Source organism: Corvus kubaryi, unplaced genomic scaffold (assembly GCF_017639235.1).
Source record: "Corvus kubaryi isolate FWS band 111438036 unplaced genomic scaffold, C.kubaryi_AGA036_p1.0 37265, whole genome shotgun sequence".
Taxonomy (NCBI): Eukaryota; Metazoa; Chordata; class Aves; order Passeriformes; family Corvidae; genus Corvus; species Corvus kubaryi.
Window position 1 is genome coordinate 385,286 of NW_024581080.1, and position 19,030 is coordinate 404,315.

The following is a 19,030-nucleotide window of genomic DNA, read 5'->3' on the forward strand; positions in this document are numbered from 1 at the left end:
GGAAGGAAGGAAGGAAGGAAGGAAGGAAGGAAGGAAGGAAGGAAGGAAGGAAGGAAGGAAGGAAGGAAGGAAGGAAGGAAGCCTTGGCTGAAGGAACTCTCAAAGGAACAACGCTGCTTCCCAATTTTATGCTTTTCCTCTTCAAGTACAAGCAGAAAAGCTCACAATTCTTGCTGGAAATGATCAAAACCCCTCAAGTTTTCTCTTAGGTTTGAAAGCAGAGGTGAGGCCTCAGCTGGAAGTGCAGACAGAGCTGGGAAGGGAATTCCCTCTCCATTTCTGGATGACACGAGGAGTTTTTAAGAAAAGCCAGGAGCAGCTGCTTGCATACGTTGGAATAAAGTCCAAGAGCTTGGGACAAGCATTCCATGGTTGATTCCTTTGCCTGTCACCGAGGACGGACTCGGATAAACTGCACCCAGGGCTGGGATGTGCCTGGATGCAGCACACGGGTTCTTTGTGAGGGGAGTGGAGTGTTCCAGACAGACCTCCCCTCTCTGCTGCCACCAGACAGGTACAGCAGCTGTGCCACCCCTCCACCCAGCATTCCAAACCCCAGCTGCAGGGAATAATTGAGTTTTTAATTCCTGGGATGGCTGTCAGAGCTGCCCAAGCGCTGCTTCTACAGTGGGTTAATCCTGCAGGGATTATTCCTTTTGTTGTGATCCCAGTGCTCTGGGTGCAACACAAACAGGGAAAACCATCCACCCTTTCCCATCCTTTTCCATCCTTTCCATCCATCCTTTAAGAAATTACCTGAGTATTTTAAAGTGTTTTCCACGTAGGCTGGGACACCACAGAGCACGGACCCTTCCCAGCTTTGTGCAGCTGGGTTTAAACTGACACTGGAGGTAAGATCTGGGCTCCAGAGGCAGAGGCTCCTGGCTCTCAGATGTTCCCCAGGCCCAGTGTCCTGGGCTGTCCAGGGCTTTGTGGGGCTGGGGATGCTCCAGGTGGGCTCCCCAGCCCCACTGATGAAAGGTTTTAGCACCCACCCCACAACCTGGGCATTCGCATGTTCAGTGGGGAGGGGATGGCCCTGACAGGCTCTGGGAGAGGGGACGAGACTTTTCCACTGGGGAAACACTCACAGAACCATGGAATACCCTGAGCCACAAAGGACCCAGTAGGATCTTCGAGTCCAAGTCCTGACCCCCTGCAGGAGCTCGACAACAACCAGACCAGTACCATTCCCTGCCTGATTCCCTGTGACTGCTCCGTGAGTGGACCACACAGAGCTCAGCACCACAGGCCTGGTGAAATGGGTCACACCCTCCCTGCCAGCATCACAAAGAGCTTTTCAAGGTCTTCCTGCAGGTTGGAATGGAGGATGGCCCACCCCAGTTTTCATTTCTAGGCTTCATTTCCATAAATATTCCCTGTGTCCCATTTCTGCCCTTGCACGTGTACAAAAATCTAGAATTTTGTGGTGAGCCTGCTCTAAAGCAGCTCCAGTGAAGGGCAAGAGTGTGTCCCTCCTGAATTCCTCATACCCAGATGTCCTGGATGAGATTCTATTCCAGAGGACAAAATTTTCTGGTAAATTTGGTACAAAGTGAGTTCTAAAATGGGAATCAGACTGGAGGTCCTGGTTATCTGCTTGGCTTAAGGAAAAACAGTTTAAACTGGGTAAGTCCTGGTTCTGCTGTGTGGTTGAGGGTGTTACAGAGTTTATTGGCTCCAATGGGATTCACTACATGAGAAAGAAGATTATAAAACTCAAATTTATAGGCCAAAGGTCGTCTGGTTTTTGGCACAAGTGGAAGAAGTTGTGGAAAAAACACAGAAATCTTCCATCCTGGGGACTTTGAAAGGAAAGGAAGGATTCTGCAGATGGAAGACCTGAGAGCCCCTTCCAGGGCCTAAAGGGGCTCCAGGAGAGCTGGAGAGGGACTCGGGACAAGGCATGGAGGGACAGGACACAGGGAATGGCTTCCCACTGCCAGAGGGCAGGGATGGATGGGATATTGGGAAGGAATTGTTCCCTGGGAGGGTGGGGAGGGGCTGGGCTGGAATTCCCAGAGCAGCTGTGGCTGCCCCTGGATCCCTGGAAGTGCCCAAGGCCAGGCTGGAGCAGCCTGGGACAGTGGCAGGGGTGGCACTGGGTGGGGCTTTAAGGATCTTCCAACCCAAACCATCCCAGGCCAGAGGACGGCTCCTGAGCCCAGGACACGGTGACACAAAGCCAGGCTCTGCTGATGCCCAGCTCACTGGAGCAGGGACATTCCCAAGTGTGACACAGCCTCTGGAACAGGCACTCAGACTCAGCAGAGCCTCTCTGCTCCACCCTCCAATAAATACAAATGATTGTTATGGAAAGCGAAAATAGGAGGAAAACGATGATCAGACCTTTTATGAATAAAGTGATTTTTTGCTAGAAAATTTAAGATTGCCTCGTAAAACACGAGGAGGAAAATATCACTTCAAAGTGCCTTTGGAAAAGATAAAATGGACAGAGCAGCAGCCTCTGTAAGGATCCTTCCCGTAAAGAAACCTGGCAAGTTCAAGGACCTTCCCTGAAGAAATCAGCTGAGGCTCAGAGGTGGGGAAAAAACACCTGCCAATGAAACAGGGGGAGGGAGGATAGAAAAGCTTCAGATAAAGCATCAAATGGATGAAGGGATGGAAATAAATGAAATAAAAAGATGAGAATTGCCTCTTGGCAGGGAGACAGGTGGCACGGAGAGCTCTGTTTGATATTCCTGCTGCCGTCTGATTCCAAGCTGAGGATGAAACAGTCCCAAGCAAAGGCTTTCCAGAGGAAACAAAGCAATCCTTACATCCACATAATCAGCAGTCAGCACAGGGAGAGGGGAGAGAGAAAATGCCCACCTGAAAGAAGGGAAATACTGCAGAGCTCTGAAACAAAGGCAGAGCTGATGCCCAGGGACACCTCGCCTTGAGCAGGGCTCCCCGTGGGACCCCAGTGTATCAACAGCGATTCAGGGAAGGAAAACAGAGAGGAAACAGGATTTTTTTTTTTGCTACTCCTCTTTTTGGAAGGTTTGAAAAGCCTCTGGAATTCACAGGACAAGGGGCGCATGTTATCTGGGAGCAGCACATCCTTCCTGACGCAGCCCCTGGATCTCCTCTGGAACTCGGCCGCTCACAGCTGGGGAATTTTGGAATAACTCCTCCACCTGCATCGTTTCTGCCACTGAAGGAAACACCAGAGGCTTTGTTCCATCTGGACAGGAGGGACGGGTTTGCAGTGGCTCCAGGTTCTACCATTCCCCGTGGAGATCCAGCCTCCCACACTTGCCTCCCCCACGCCGATTTATGACCTCTGCCACGGTTTTGTGCAGAGAACAATGAGATATCCACAGATTTCAGAGTGGTTTGCACAGTGTGAGGCTCCAACAGCCCAAGCTGCCACTCCCACCTCTCTTCTCCAGGATAAATAAAATCTCCTTGGTTTGAAGGTGCTCCAAAGAGTAACTTTACAACTCATAGTAAGGCAAGTTTGTTAATGTACAGGGATCCCCTTGTGACTGTTCTGACTCCAAGGTAACTCAAACCACACCACTCCTGTGTTTAAAAAGTCTGGAATAACATAAAACATCCTAACTGAGACCTCTGCACCAGAGCTGCCTTTTCAAACACCAGCCCCGGGCTGGGACTGGCCCAGAGGTCCCACATCCCCCACTTTCCATCTCAGCACCCAAAAGGAACGACTCCAGCCCACGTTTTGTTCCCTGAATGGCTCATCCTGATGCCCCTGAAGGAGGGAAGTGTTTCTGTCGAGTTCTCCCTCCTTTTCTGAGGGCTTTATTTGCTTTCTGACTGCAGCTGGTGCCAGGCAGCTTGTAAACAGCTCTCCAGAATTAATAAAAAATAATACACGCCGTGAGAAATGATCAGCAATCACATGTGACCTCTTATTTATGTGCTTATCCTGCTTTAAAATTCATCAGTGTTTAACCAGTACTTCTTAAACCACTTACAAAATGTGCACACAGCCACTAATTAATTGCTGCTTTAGGTTTCAGTCGAGGCCAGCCCCTACCTTGTCTTACCTGGCCACCAGGTCAAGATGAAAAATAACACCCAGAAGGGGATTGTGAAAACTATAAAATTTTAAAAAAGGGGTATGGGGAACGTTATGGGGTTTGTATGGGGGTTTTATTATTTGTTTTATTTCCTTTGACCTGAATTCAGCTGAATGCTGCTGGTTTGGGTTAATACCTGATAATTACTTAAAACAGTGAACATGGAATAGTTAAATTGCTCAAAGGCTTTGCCTTTTTTTGAATATTAAAGATTGAACCTGTCCTGGCACCCCCTCAGTGAAGGAGGGATTTAACACTCCCTGGAAATGAAGAGAAATCAGTTCCATTTTTTCACCTGACACTTTTTCAAAGGGAATAATAATTTTTTTCCCTTTTTGGATCTTGCTTTTTCTCCTTAGTGGTGATTTAACCTGCTGTTCTAGCTCAAGCTAAGAGATAGACTTCAGGTGAGGATTTAGTTTATAGTAATGTTCTGTCTCTGAAGGATCCATCCTCAGGTGGGACCAGGAAAAGGAATTTTATCCGCTGCTGGGAGGAAGGATGCAGAGAGAACTCAGCATATTCAGCTCCTTCTTCAGCAGCCCTGGCCAAAACTGTTACGGATTTGTTTAAAGTGGAAAAAAGCATTTCCTAGTCAGGAATCATCCACAGTGAATGTCCAGCCCTGGGAACACTGCAGGGATGTGGCTGGGTGGGTTTTCCTGGGAACAAGCACCTTCAGTTTGCAGCTTTGAGTTTTAATGAGGGTGTCAAGAACGCAGGATGTTTCTGGAAAAAGAGATGTTCTCAAAACAAGATGTTCACAAAACCTGTCTTTTCGTTGGCCTGCAGTGACTTCATAAATCCCCTCACTCTTCTGACGTCAGCTTCACCTTCAGCAGCTTCTCGTCCCAAATTAACAGGAGAAATAATTGCAGGACTCCTCGAGGGCTTTAATGAACTCCCTGTAAGCAGGAATTTGTTCATTCTGCAGGATAGGACAGGCCTGGGGGCTTTGACAAACACCTCCCCTTTTTCCTCACTCAACTGCCCAAATCCTGAATTTACAGAAGCTCTTGAATTGACTTATTCCAGAATAATCCTGACCCTTCCAGAGCCTGTTTTTTAGTGGATACGGAGTTAAATATTCATCATTACATCCCCACTGGAGCAGGAGACTAAAAGTAAGACTACAAAATTCCATGTGGGTGAGGCCAAAACCCTCCCATGTCTGGCGCCTGGGTGGTGAAAAAAATCTTTTCTTCAGGCTGTTTTTGGACAGCTGATATTTAATAATCTGTTAAATTGCTCTGAATGAGAAAGGAAACAACTTCCAGAATTCCCACCAATCTGAGAATGTAATAACATGATATCGAGCTTGGTTCACAGTGATTTGTGCATGAATGAGGTTTTTGGTGACTTCCAGCTTCACGGGACCATGGATTGCACCACTTCAAAGGGTATTTAAAGGGTACTTGGCCTTAAATGGTATTTCATAGCATGAAAAACATCCATATTTTTAATGCTATCCCCTCCAGATTGTGGTCAGTTTTCCATGGAGAGAAATGTGGGGATGTCACAGACTCACAAAGGGTGTCTGGTTCCTTCTTTTGGACTAAGACAGCTGGAACAGCAAGTCCATGAAGGGAAAACCTGGGAATAACTCCCATGTGGAGCAAGGCAGGACCACAAGTCACAGATGGAGCCAAAACAGATTGAAAGGAGCAGGAGAAGTAGAGCCAAGGTGGGAATTTCTTAGCAGCACCTGGGATAAATGTCTGCTTTCCTGGAACGGTTCTGTTCAATGCAATTCCATTGAGGGGCAGGGGTGGGGCCGTTTCCATGTGCAAATCTCCACGTGGGTCCCTGCGGGTTTGTGGCCACGGAGTGGGGAACACACGCAGCTCTCCTGAGCCACAAATTAAACCCCAGATTTGTCCTCCTCCCAGATGAGGTTAATGCCATGCTGGAGAAAGAAATGATTTTAACAGCTGGACGAGTTATTTCGTGCTGTGGAGGTTATTAACCTTTGGAACAAATTATCAGGGAAGTGGAGTTTGCTCTGTGCGTCCTCAAGTGACTCTCTGGAGGCACCGTTTAGTGCGAAGAAATTATTGGCGGTGGGAACGGCGTAATTTGTCAGGTTGGGTGGCCCTCGAAAGACAAGGAGGTAAAGCAGGGGGGGAAGTGCCTCTGTCCCACCTCAATTTTTTATACAGAATCAGGGAATCCTGGAATGGTTTGGGTTGGGAAGGACTGTAAAGCCCATCCAGTTCCATTGCCCTGCGATGGGCAGGGACACCTTCATTACACCGATACGTTCATGAGACTCAGGGCAAAATACCAGGGAAATATGAAATTTTCCCCTACTCTTTCCTCATCACCTCCATGGAAAACTCACTGAGGCAACATTAATTCCAGTCCGTCACCTTTTACAGCAAAGCAGCGGCATCTAGACCTCGGTCTCGAAAATTAATAGAATAAATTTGGGAGCTAATCATAAATAGAGGGAGGTTAATCAATTCCTCAGATTGTTGAGGCTTTATACACACTGGGACTCTTAATATATTCAACAAAGCAATGGCACCAAAGGAAATAACCATAGATTTTGTTTTCAAATAAAAATTTCTCATAATTCAAAATCGCCAGTGGGCTCCTTCCTTCCCTGATTTGTACAATTTGTGTTCCCTCTGCAGAGAAACCACGCTCTGCCTTCATCTCCCTTCACAAGTGACATTGATGTGGCTTTTAAAGCCAGCAGCCCAATGTGTGATTTAGAGGCTCTGAGAAAGAAAATTATAATTCTGGGGGAAGAAATGGCTGCGAAATTTCCATTGGAGTTGTGCGGTTTCACTCCGGGACGAGGCAGCACCTGAGTGGCTGTAAGTCAGTCTCTGCTGCATCTGAATATAGGGTAGACTTTTAAAAGCACTAAACAGCCTTGTGCTAATGCCTCCCCAAGACAAAGCAGAGCTCTTCAGGCTGGCTTTTATGGCAGGAACAAAACAGGCGCGGCTGGGGGCCCTGGAGGCTCCAGACAATACCTTTCCCTTTCACGCTGCAGCAGCAGCCAAACCCCAACCCTGTTCCAGAGCCCCCACAGAGGCAGCGGTGAAAGGCAGGGCGCCCCAGTAAGTGGAGGGGAGGGCAGGGACAACGAGACAGGAGGGATTTCAAAGCTTCGAGGGCCGGTTGCAGCGCTCAGGTTCTAATGAAAGTCAACGTGACCTTGCTTTGCTTTCTTCTTGTGAAGCGCAACAGGTGGTGATGAAGAGATCTTTGCCTGCTCTCAATAAATTACAGCACAGTTTACAACAGTTCCCAAATCCTGTGGCCGCATCCTGGATCCTCCTGCCTTCCGAATTCACAAGGAGGAGGGACACCCTCCAGTCTTGGAAAGAAGGGTTGGGTTTCCTGGGTAGAAATTTTCTCCAACACGAGGAAACGGCCTCAGGTTGCACCAAGGGAGGGTGAGGTTGGATATCGGAGGAAATTTCTTCCCCAAAAGGGTTTTCAGGCATTGAACACGGGCAGTGGTGGAGTCTGCATCCCCAGTGGGATTTAAAATCTGTGTGGATGTGGGACTTGGGGATGTGATCAGTGGTGGCCTTGGCAGTGGACTTGATGATTTTAGAGAGTTTTTCCAACCTAAACAATTCCATTTTAATTTCCAACCTTTTTGATTCCAAAATTCTGTACATCCTTGAATCTTGCAGAACCCTGGATTGTGCCAATCAGCAGGACACATCCCAGCACTCCAGAGCTCAAGGAGCTGGTGTGGTTTCCTTGGATAATTGGAAGAGGAAGGAGGATCCAGAGCAGCAGCCCAAGCTCTAGCCTGAGGCTCTTCTGCAAATTAGAGCTGTAAACAGCTGCAGACCCACATTAAAGGGGAGCAGAGCCTAAGAGCCCAGCGGGACCGTGCACAATGCCAGCCTGAGGGTGCTCCCATTCCTGTCCTTCTTGCCTCTTCCCACACGCTCAGGACAGAGCTGCTCTGAAGCTGGGAAAGATCTAAAGTGAAGCAGAGATGAGTACAAAGTTTTGTTCGCCTTCAGTGTTTGTAGCATTTTCTTTTCCATCCTCTGAACTGTAACAGGAATTTGTTTCCAGACCAGGTGCGATCCCACCGGGTTGTTCTGCCTTCTGCCAGTGGCTGCACAGCAAAGCTGGACCTGCCCAGGTGACTGAAACTGCCTTTAATGGCTTTGAACTGAAGGGTTGGATGGGATATTAGAAAGGAATTCTTCCCTGGGAGGGTGGGGAGGGGCTGGGATGGAATTCCCAGAGCAGCTGTGGCTGCCCCTGGATCCCTGGGAATGTCCAAGGCCAGGCTGGAGCCCCCTGGGACAGTGGGAGGTGTCCCTGCCATGGCAGGGGTGGCACTGGGTGGGCTCTAAGGTCCCTTCCAACCCAAACCATTCCAGGATTCCATGGCAGCAACAGAGGAAAACGACTTTCAGAACACCAAGGCTTCTATTTCCGCAAAATCTTGGACGAGACAGGATAGATGGAGGTAAAACGATGATTCGAATATGTCAGTATTTATTCAGAGCATCCTGTCATGAGTGTGTACACGGAACCTCTGCCCTGACCTCTGGAGCTCCTGACCTCCCATCCCAATAAATTAGAGGGATTATGATGAAAACCACTTCCATCCTTGTCCCTTAATGTGAGAAGTGCCTGGCAATTAAGCAGCCTTTGAGGATGACACCGCTGATTATTTCAGGACGATCAAGTCACAGCAGAGAAATGGGGTTGGAATGGCAAGAGCAGTGTCAGAGGCACAGTTAAACAATGGCTGCTTTGCCTGTCATTCCCCCCAATTACTGCAGGAGGGGGAGAAGGAAAACTATTTATAACCTGTCAGTCTCCAGAAACCACAATTATGATGATTTAATTAACACATGGAGAGGCTTTGGGCAATCACATCGTTCTAAATTTAAGAAGCAGCACGTTTCAGGCCCAAGATGATTTAGAACATTAACAAATGCTGGTTGAACCAGGGCAGGAATTTGATGGCCTTGTTGGTTCCTTCTAAAGCATCCATCATGGCCCAAAGATAATCCAAATGGATGTGGTGGTGAAGGATGAGAGCAGTGAGGAATCAGTGGGGCTCTCAGAGGCCATCATACAGAGGGAGGAGCTGATTTTTAACCAGGACTGACTGAAAATGAGCAAAACCACACAGTTCAAGTCTCTTCAGCAAAGACACCCTTGGTGCGTTGGAAAAGTCTGGAAAAACGGGGTTGGGATGGATGAGAGTGTAAGACACGGAGAATGAGCCTGACCTTCCCATGGACCCCTTGGAGCTTGCACTCAGTGCCACACAGGTCCTTCCCCAGCCTGATGCCCTGGAGCGAGGTCTAACATGAGGCCTAACCTTGGGATGAACTCTTCCATCCCTGGGCTGAGAGCTGGAGCATCCAAAACCAGGATTTGCCAAAGGATCCTGGGCTGACCCACTCCCTGGCCCACTCCTCCAAGGAAATCACACTTCAGGTCTCATTTCCTCTTTCTGGCTCAGATTATTTGCTGTGTCCTCTTCTCCCAGGCACAAAAATGATTCCTTCGGTGTTTCCACACAGTGATTAAACCTGGGAGTTGTCAGCTGCTACCCAAACACAAATAATTCTTACCTTTTTCACCATCTGTTGTTTTTAAACTGGGTTAACACTCAAGTAACATAAAGGAAAATCCCACTTCTTCCACACAAGAAGGAAAATCTTGACCAGAGTTTACATGCGGGAAAAAAGTTGACAAAGAACCTGCTGCTCTATAAGTGGTTCTTTCATTCACTGCCTATCGAAACTGGAGATGGGGATTGCTTTTCCCATCCAGGAGCAGCTGGAAGCACTGGATCCAAAGCTTTGTACACCACGCAATTCCTGAGCTCTGCCCGTTGCCATGAAGGACGTGCCACATCCCCTCCACATTTCACACCGAGTGACTTCACAGCCAGCTCATTTCTCTCCTGATGCAACCCTTCTGCAGCTGAAATGCTCAGGCAGAAAATATTCACTGGTTTTATTTGACTAAAGGACTCACAAAACTCAGGATAAAATCAAGGATAAGGTCAGTCATCCCCATGAACAAAATACACACCTGTACAAGGACATGGCATCAAAGGTTCCCTCGGATCATGGACAAACTGACCATGTTGGTTTCCCCACAGCCTAAACCCACAAATATTATTTTTCTTTTTGTTATTGTGCATTTCAGAGGAAACAATAAAATTGAGATGGTGAAAGAACAGGAGAAAAAGGAACCTCCAGAGCAAAGAGATATTGCCTAAGATCACCAAGCTTGTGATGTAGGGACTAAAACTTAAGAGAATGTTCCTCATCTCATGAACTTGGAGAACTTAAGGTACAAATGGAAAGAAAGTCCCAGGAAGGACAGAAAACAAAGCAGAGAATCTCCAGCATGCTCACAAAGCCTTTTTGTAGGAAGTTGCCCAGAGATGGAGACCCAGCCCTGGACCACAGAACTTTTAGGAGACTCTGCCTTGCCAGCACCCATGAACTGCTCCTGTTCCAGCCAATTTTATTCAAATGTATCGAAAGAACCCCAAAATAAATCTGTATTGGAGCTAAGAAACAATGGGGGCCGGCGCGCCCCGGGTGTTGCTGTAGCTGGACGTGCACAGAAGGTGAGAAATCAGAGATCATCAGCATTTTCTGGCCTTCCCTTCCTTCTCCTTCTTGGAATTCCCAATCCATTGCCCATGACAACACCATGACTGATCCATCTGCCAGGAAGAGATTCCTATTTCCCTGTAAATTAAAAAGGCAAAGGCAAAACAAATCCTCCAGGCCAAGAAGCCAGCGTTCCCAAGAGCCGCTCATGTCATCCCTTCCCGGTGTACTCCAGCTTCAATGAAGTGGAATTTGCAGTTTGGGACAGCGCTGACAACTGCCTGGTAACCCCTCAGGATCGATCCACTCATCTTTCTGTGGAGGTGGGAAGATCCAGAGGCAATCTGAGCTTGTTTGGCTGCACAAGAGGCCGAGGTGATAAAAGCTGAGCAGTGTCAGGACCGTTTCCGGCCGCAGCCCGTCCATGTTCGGGGCTGGAATACCTGGCTGGGAACGACCAAACCCGGGGGTTGGGCGCGCTGCAAACACAGATCACACGGAGATTCTCATGTCACGGTGTTCACACCATGGATAACAGCAGGGAGGGATGCCACACTTCCAGTGCTGGCAGCTCCGGCTGGGTGAGACTGAGAATTCCAGCGGTAACGGGAGCATCTCCAGGGAAGGCTGAGACCTGAACTGCAATCCAAGGGATTTGAAATCTGTGGGTGTCTCCTACCAGGGGCAGACGGTCCAAAGGAACGTCCAGGAGCAGAGCAAACCATGAACACAGCCCTGGTTATTCCCAGCCCACTTCGTGCTGCTGCAGCCACTGGATTTCAGGGAAAATTCCCAACATCCAGGCTCAGGTCAGCTCTGCTATCCAGGAGGAGAGTCTCAGGAACATTTCCATCAGCAGGACATTTCCTAATAAAATTGTTTGCCTCCCACAGTGTTTGTTTTGTGTTTTGTGTGTGTTTAAAATTAAAACCCACAAATGAACAGGTTCCTTCCCCAATTCCATGAGCGTTCTCCCTCCCGAGCTACACAATGAACTAAAATCGATTCTTTTCTCCTCCTTAAAATACTGGCAGCACATCACAGAGAATAAGCAAAGGCAGGGGAAGGGTGGAGAGCACAGAAAAGGGAGATGGAGAGGAAAAAGGGCATCTGTCACAATTCCAGGAGTGCAGGAATCCCTCACAAGGAATACAATGGGAAAAACAAGGGTCCTCCTCTCGTACAAAGCTCTTCAGAGCAGCAGCCTCTCTGTTTGAGCACCCTCACTGGGCATAACTGAAACCACGAGGTTTCTGGAAAGTGGCAACATTTGGGGAAATAGGAAAAAAGGTGAAGAGGAAGCAGAGGGAGGATGATCCCAGCTGGACATTGTGCCTGAGGCTGGGAACCCACAGTGCAATTACAGAGCTCTGTTAATGAGCTGCCAGCCTCAGGACGAGACCCAGTTGAGCAAATGCAATGCCTGGGATCTGCTCAGGGAAGTTCCCGAGCTCAGGAGAGTTTGGGAGATGTGGGTTCAGCACCTTCGTTTGCCTCTGAGCTCTGCATTATCCCAGAGCAATCCACTTCCAAGGTCTCAGCAGCACCTGTATCCCAAGCCCAAATTCCTGATGAGCTCCTCTCTCAGCCAGGCACCAGAGGAAGCACCGAGTAAGAGTTTCAGAAGTGTTCCACATCCTCCTGCATTTCCTTTCCAAATTTACAGCCCTCAATTGCTGCAGGAGGCACAGCTGGCTCAGCTCTGCCGGAAACATGGCCAGTCAATTTTGGGAACATCTTTGGGAAATCTCACACTTTACAAGTGCTGAGCCCAGGGAAAATTTACCCCTGTGCATTTCTTGCTGCATCACTGGTGCTTCTCCAGCACAGCTCCCCTTAGGCTGTGGTTGTATTTGCAATGCCAAGGGCAAATAAAGGCTCTGAGTGGTAAAAACTGCCCCTGGATCCATGGAATGTCCAAGGCCAGGTTGGATGGGGCTTGGAGCTACCTGGGACTGAGGAAGGTGTCCCTGCCCATGGCAGGGGTGGCACTCGGTGATCTTAAAGGTTCTTTCCACCCAAAGCATTTTATGATCCAATGATTTCCAAAATGTGCCTTCTCTGAGCCCCTTCTGAGCTGTTCCTCCCATGGGCACAGCTCTGAGGAGCAGCACTGTCACCTTCCCCTTTCCGCACTCTCCACATCCAAACCCAGAGCTTGGGACACTCTCCTCCGGCTGATTCACCCTCAGTTTACAGCCCAACATGATTTAAGTCCCACAGTTACAGAGGGGTGGAAGAAGAGAGGAGAGGAGAGGAGGAGCCACAGCACAGAAGGAAGCAGGAAAGTTCAATTAACAGTGCTCATCCTCCTGTGTTGCAGAACAGTCACTGGAAAGAAACCCACGCTGCTTCAGCCCTGCACTGAGCACAGAGGGTCGATGAAGAGTTTCTGCTCCCCATTCTCCCCACTCCTCACCTCCCGTGTCCTTCTCTTTGCAGTATCCCACCTGTGGGATCACTTCCTTCCCATTCCCCCAAGCTCTGATGAACTCACACCTCAGCCATGAGGTCCTCGCTCGGCATCGCTCACGAACCCCTCAGGCTGCTGACCAAAGGAACTGCAACCACTGCTCTCAAAAGAATGAAAAAAATGGAAACTTCAGGCAGTCCTTGAGTGATTTTTCCCATGAGGTCACAACACTCCCTGAGCTCAGGCTGAGCCCCCAGGGCACCCCTTCGAATGCAGAGTTACAGAACTGGAACCTTGCCCTAAGCCCTCTCTGGAGATGGAAACTTCTGGTTTATTCTCTTTGCTTCTTGATGCACCATAGTGTTTAATAAATAAATAATAAAACCAGCATGTCAACATTTCCCTTTAAATTAGACTCAGAAGAAGGTCGGCAGCAGCCCACCAAGCCCGCATGTGTGTAACACCTTTACCAACGTGTTGCTTCCAAGAGGGGAAGGAGCAGAATTCCAGTGGAAGGTGACTCTGTGTGGCTGATTTAAAACGTGTGAACACAAGTGACAAGCAGCCCTGTTTTCACTCCGGTGGAAAACACAGCAGAGCTGTCTCTGTGTGTGAGCAGGTGGCTGTTTATCCACGGGGTATGGCCAGACATGGAGAAGGAGAGGTGTAAAAAGCGACCTCACAGCGCTCAGTTCACACAAAAAAGCTGTTCACCTGTCTGGCCGTTGTTTGTTTTGTCCCTGCCAGCCTGGGAAAGGGGACAGGAATGACCTTCCAGGAGACAAAAACATTTTCCTTCTCCCCACAACACCTTCCCAGAGAGCCATTCCCAGATATTCTGTGAGTGTGATATGCATGAAATACAGAATATCATAGCTGGCTTTATGAAATCCCTTTTTACAGCTTCCAGATCTCCAGCAAATGTACAAATAAATGGGAAAGTGAGAGGGAGGGAGAAGCACAAAGCAAATCCCAGGCTGAGGGAGCGGCACTCTGCTAACTGGATGGCCAGAGCCAAAATCAGGAGCATCCAGTTATTTTAGCAAGCCTTGCCAAGAGACTAAATAGAATAGCACAGGCCAGGTGTCAGTGATTATAATCCCACTGCTGCCAAAGTCGCTCCCATTTACAGCCAGCCTGCCTTTGGCTCTCTCTCCCCAGCAAAGGAATAATTCCTGAAGCCCCACAAAGCACGGCTGCACCTGCCCTACTCCAGGGCAGCTCTCACCTGTGGGCCTCTGCTGAATGCTCAAAACCTTCTGAAATTTAAAACCAACACCAGCCCTGGAGCTGCTGTGGAGAAAAGAACCGGTGGAAATACCTCAGCACATTATTCCAAGGCCAGTTCTGCTGTGGAAAATGAGTGGTTTATGGATGAGATGATCTGGAATGCTCCCACACCCAAAATGGTCCCTGTGAAGGTACCAGCTCTGCTCACTTGACCTCAAAAACCACCCCACCATCAGCAGCAGCGTCTGATCAGGCATCTCTGCCCTTTCCCAGTCCAGATGGAGCTGATCCATCCCCCCTTTCCCAAAACCACTCCATTTCTGGGCCCTCAGCTGCCCCCAGGAGGTGGGGGGTGAACAAGTGAAAGCAGACAATGCTCTGGAAAATACTGCTAAAAGAAGTGAAATCAGTCAACTGCTGAGCAATGAGTCCTGGAGCCTGCCTGCCCTCACTCAGGTGTCCAGGCACTCCTCTCCCCTCTGAGGGCTTCTTTATTTGGGAGAAACCTCAGGCTGCACACAGGGAATGAGCCAGGCAGCCTGGGGGGAGGATGGGCCTGCGCTGCATCACACCTGCACAAAATAATAGTTTTCCACAAGTATGGGTAAATGAGGAAATAAAGAGAGGTTCCATTTCCTTTTTTTTTTCACTAAACACAAACCCTTTCCACTGCTGAAGACTCTACAAGGGGTTTTATTACCATTTTTAAGTGCTGTACAGTGAGTATCTCTCCTTTTACAAGTGGAACCTTGTAGCTATGGAGACGCAGAATGTCAAATCCAAGCTGAAGACAGGATTTCAGTGGGGGCTTTGCGTTGCTACATGTGCCTTCAATGATCTGCTTTCCATCTCCTGAGGTCTTTATTATTCTTCATTATTTATTAGTCTCTAACGGTGTGCAAAGAGCCACTGGATGTTCAACAATCACACGAACACAGAGTGACCCGTCAGACACAGCGCTGGGGTGTCTTGCACAGTCTGATTTACACCCAGGGACACCACAAACCCCACCCCCGAGTCCTGCAAAGTTGTCATTAGTTTAATTTAACCGAAATAAAGCTGCTCTGGTGCTGGCACAGCATCTGGAGGCCGGGTGAGCTGGAGTCCCCTGGTGTTTAATGCTGTGTGTAACAACCACAGCCACCTGGGGGAGTTACACCACACCGGCCTCGCGTTACTACACCTGGGAGGACTCTTCAACCTTGTAATTACCTGCTGTAATCCAAATTATCCAAATTCCAGTCTCCCAAACATCATCCCTGTCTTCTGTGATCCAAACTGCATTAGGGATGATGGTGTCATGACCTGGATGCTCAGTTACCACGTGCACATTCATCTGTCTGTTTTACCACCATGGAGTAAATTCAACATTTTACTCAAGCTAGTGAAACTTCAGTGCTGTTAAACCTGAGCGTGAAGGGGACAGAGCCTTCCAGGCCAGAATAATGCTCCTTGTGACAGCCAGGGGAAATTCAAGATAACCTGAATGTCACACATTTTCTACTTGTGCTGGTAACAGCAAATAACCGAACCCCACACCTTCCTCCTGCGCTTTCCTGGAGCAATGACAGGGTCATGGCAGGTGGGTTTCTGTTCTGAAGGCACCACTGCTCCAGAGAAAGCAACCCCAAACCATTGCATTTTCCTTCCTTCCCCTTAACTCCACGGTCCAAAACCAGCTGGGGATTTCAGGTGCCAAATATGAAACCTCTCAAAGGTGCCCCATTGTCAGAGAGTGAAAGCACTGGGTTTTGAACAATCCAGATCCCAGAACTGCACATCCCACTCTGCTCGTTGTCACCACACCTCCCACAGCACCTGGCTGCCACAGCCAGGGCTCAGAATTCCCACAGCCAATCCCAGCCTGCACAAAGGGGTGGGAATAAACTCCAACAGGCACGTGAAACACTCCCAGGTAGAACATCCACAACCAAGGAAGCAAAATCCACCACGGTCCCCTGATGCCACATCACGATCAGGGTTAAGTAACCAGGACTGCAATGGAATTGTGCAAATCCTCCTTTGCCAGCTCTAAATAAGCAGCAGCATTCCAAGCAAACCCATCCCCTGCATCCACAGCAGTGGAGTCATTGGCAGGAGAGCAACAAAACAATTTGGAATTTCCTTGCAAAGCTGGACAGCAGAAGAGACACGCTGAGAGCTTTTCCTGATTGTGCTTCCCGTGTTGCTGAGTCAAACCCCGACATGGCCTGAAGATTGTGAAAATCAACTCCAGGAGGGCTGTCTAAGCCTCCACTGATCACTAAAATGAAATTAAACCCTCCAAGAATCCCCTTCTCCCAACCCAGATATTTGCAATTGTGCTGTTTGACCAAGGCTCACATTCAGAGAAACCCCTGTGTTCCCGTTGCTCCAGGAAAACAACTCCAAGATCGTGCTGCAGTCCTGTTGTCCCCTGGTTTGCTCCTGAGCCGGACCAAAAATGCAGGAAATCTTTGGCATTATCATTAAATAGGCCATAAACCCCTCAAGATTTCATGTGGGGTCTGGAGAAAAGAGGTTTCCATATTTAGTTTTAAACCAGAAAAGGCTCTTAAGCTCCTCTGTATCTACCAATCCATTAAAAATAGGATTCTCTTGTAGCCACAGCTCATCAAATGGGTGCAAACAGGAGGAGAACAACACTCCAGATGCCTTTATCACAGTTGTTGGCTCCAACTTAATCGCTTTTTTAATAAGTCTTAATTATTCAAAATAATCACCATCCCTTCCCTGCCTGTTGTCATTTAACATGAGAGAGCCTTCTACAGACAAAGCCCAAAGCAGGAAAAAAATAAAAGAACAAAATCTCATTAATCTTTCTAATATTTAGAGATACCTCAAGAGCTTCGAACATTTACCTCTCCTTCCCAGCAGCTGAAATGGTTTTAGGAGGATCATGGTTCATACCTCGCATTCCCTGGAGCCAGAGATGGTGTAGGTGCAGGGCCCAGATCCGTTAACGGATACATCCATGGTCTCAGAGTTTGTTGGCTTGTAGTCCACGTAATACTCCTGCAAAGGGGAGTTCATTTGCCTCTCCGACTCCCGGGCCTTTTTCCTGCGCCTCTTCATGAGCGTGTGCTGCTGGAGCTGCTTCATGCTGGCGGGATAACGCTTCCAGGACACGTAGATGACCAGCAGGATCATGGCCACGGAGAGGAACAGGGCCACGCTCCCCGCGATGATCTTGTGGAAGGACACGTGCTCGTATTCCGGCTCCACTGCGGGCGTTGGGATGTCTGCGGAAGGACTCGGCATTGCGGATGTCGGCTGGTGGCTTTCCAGTTTGGAAACGGTGGGTTTGGGGATGAACACGGGTCTCTGGGGCGTTTTGGGAGCCTGGTAGGACCTTTCAGTGGCCACCACCTGGATTTCGGCACAGATATTATAGGTCTCCACAGCGTCGCTCACCTTCTCGCCCTGGATGTGTTTGGGGCCTGCACAGATCATGGTGCTCTCCTTATTTCCCTTGAAATTCTTAAGCCAATTAAACAGAGGGCAAATGCTTCGAGTACATTCCCACATATTCCCAGACAGAGTGATGGAGATGAGCGAGATCCACGTGTTGATGGTCTCCTGGGAGATGTTGGTGAGTTTGTTGGAATCCAGGTTCAGCTTTTGCAGGTTAGGCAGGCACTGGAAGGTGCCGGGCTCTACCCCTGCGATGTCATTGCCTGATAAATCCAAGTTGTGCAAGGAACTCCAGGTCCACGTCAACCCCTGGCTGATGGAGCGGATCCTATTCCACTGCAAGTAAATGGAGCGGAGGTTGAAGAGCCGTGGGAAGTGGGCAAAATTGATCTTAGAAAACTGGTTGTGCTCCAAGTGGAGCTCTGTCAACTTCAAAAGGCCGGCGAAAGCGTTGCGGGACAAGCTCCGCAGGCGGTTGTAGCCCAAATCCAGGAAGTCGAGGTTGCGGCAGTCCTGGAAAACGCGGATGGGCACCGTTTTCAGCGAGTTGGACCTCAGGTGCAGGATCAGGAGCTTACGGAGGCCCTTGAACTGCTCCGCCTGCAGCACCTGCAGCTTGTTGTAGGACAGGTCCAGGTTGCGGAGGTTGGGCACGGGGTGGAAGGTCTTGTTGTGCAGGTGGGTGATTTTGTTGGAGCTCAGGATCAACTCCTTCAGCCGGCGGATTCCCTGGAAGGCGTCCTCATCCACGGAGCTGATGTAATTATGGTCGAGGTAAAGCCATATGAGCTGATTGAGGCCCGCGAACTGGTGGGATTTCAGCTTCTGGATGCTGTTGTAGCGCAGGGACAAGCCCTGGGAGCCGCCGGAGATGTTGTGGGGGATGTCTCGGAAGGCGTGCGACTCGCAGTACACGATCTTGCCATCGCAGCGGCAGTTCTTGGGGCAGGCTCGCTGAGCCCCCGCCAGCCCCGCCAGCAGCGCCAGGGGAAGCAGCCCCAGCAGCACCCTGGAGCCTCCCCGCTGCTTGATCACATGGAAACCTGCAACGTCCGAAAGGAAAAAGGGGCATTGGAAAGCCTTGCAGATAAACTACCAGATTATCGCTCACTGGGGGCTCGGGGTAAGCCTGAGCGGAGCGGGGGATTTGGGAGACAACCTGTTCGCCTCCCGCCTCGGCTCTTTGTGGTGCAAATCGCCGTCCTTTGAGTGCCTGCCTGGCCATCTCTCCTGCCCCCACCGCCTCCAGACTCCCTGTGTGGGGCTTACGGTCCCTCGGGAGCACCAGGAGCCTGATCCCTCCTGGCTGTGCTCCTGTCCCCCGGCTCTCCGAGGAGCTGGGATGT

At 49.3% G+C, this 19,030-nt stretch overlaps 1 protein-coding gene across 4 annotated transcripts in view; it reads right to left on the reverse strand.

Moving 5' to 3' along the window:
- Window positions 1-19,030, reverse strand: part of LRRTM4 (leucine rich repeat transmembrane neuronal 4) — a 198,682-nt gene that overhangs the window by 177,138 nt on the left and 2,514 nt on the right. For 3 of the 4 annotated variants that reach the window (XM_042024759.1, XM_042024760.1, XM_042024761.1), the window contains exon 2: window positions 17,181-18,727. In XM_042024759.1, the coding sequence (XP_041880693.1) occupies window positions 17,181-18,727 (1,547 nt within the window). Of the gene's footprint in view, window positions 1-17,131; window positions 18,728-19,030 lie in introns of all 4 variants that reach the window. The other variant, XM_042024762.1, reaches the window with a different exon arrangement.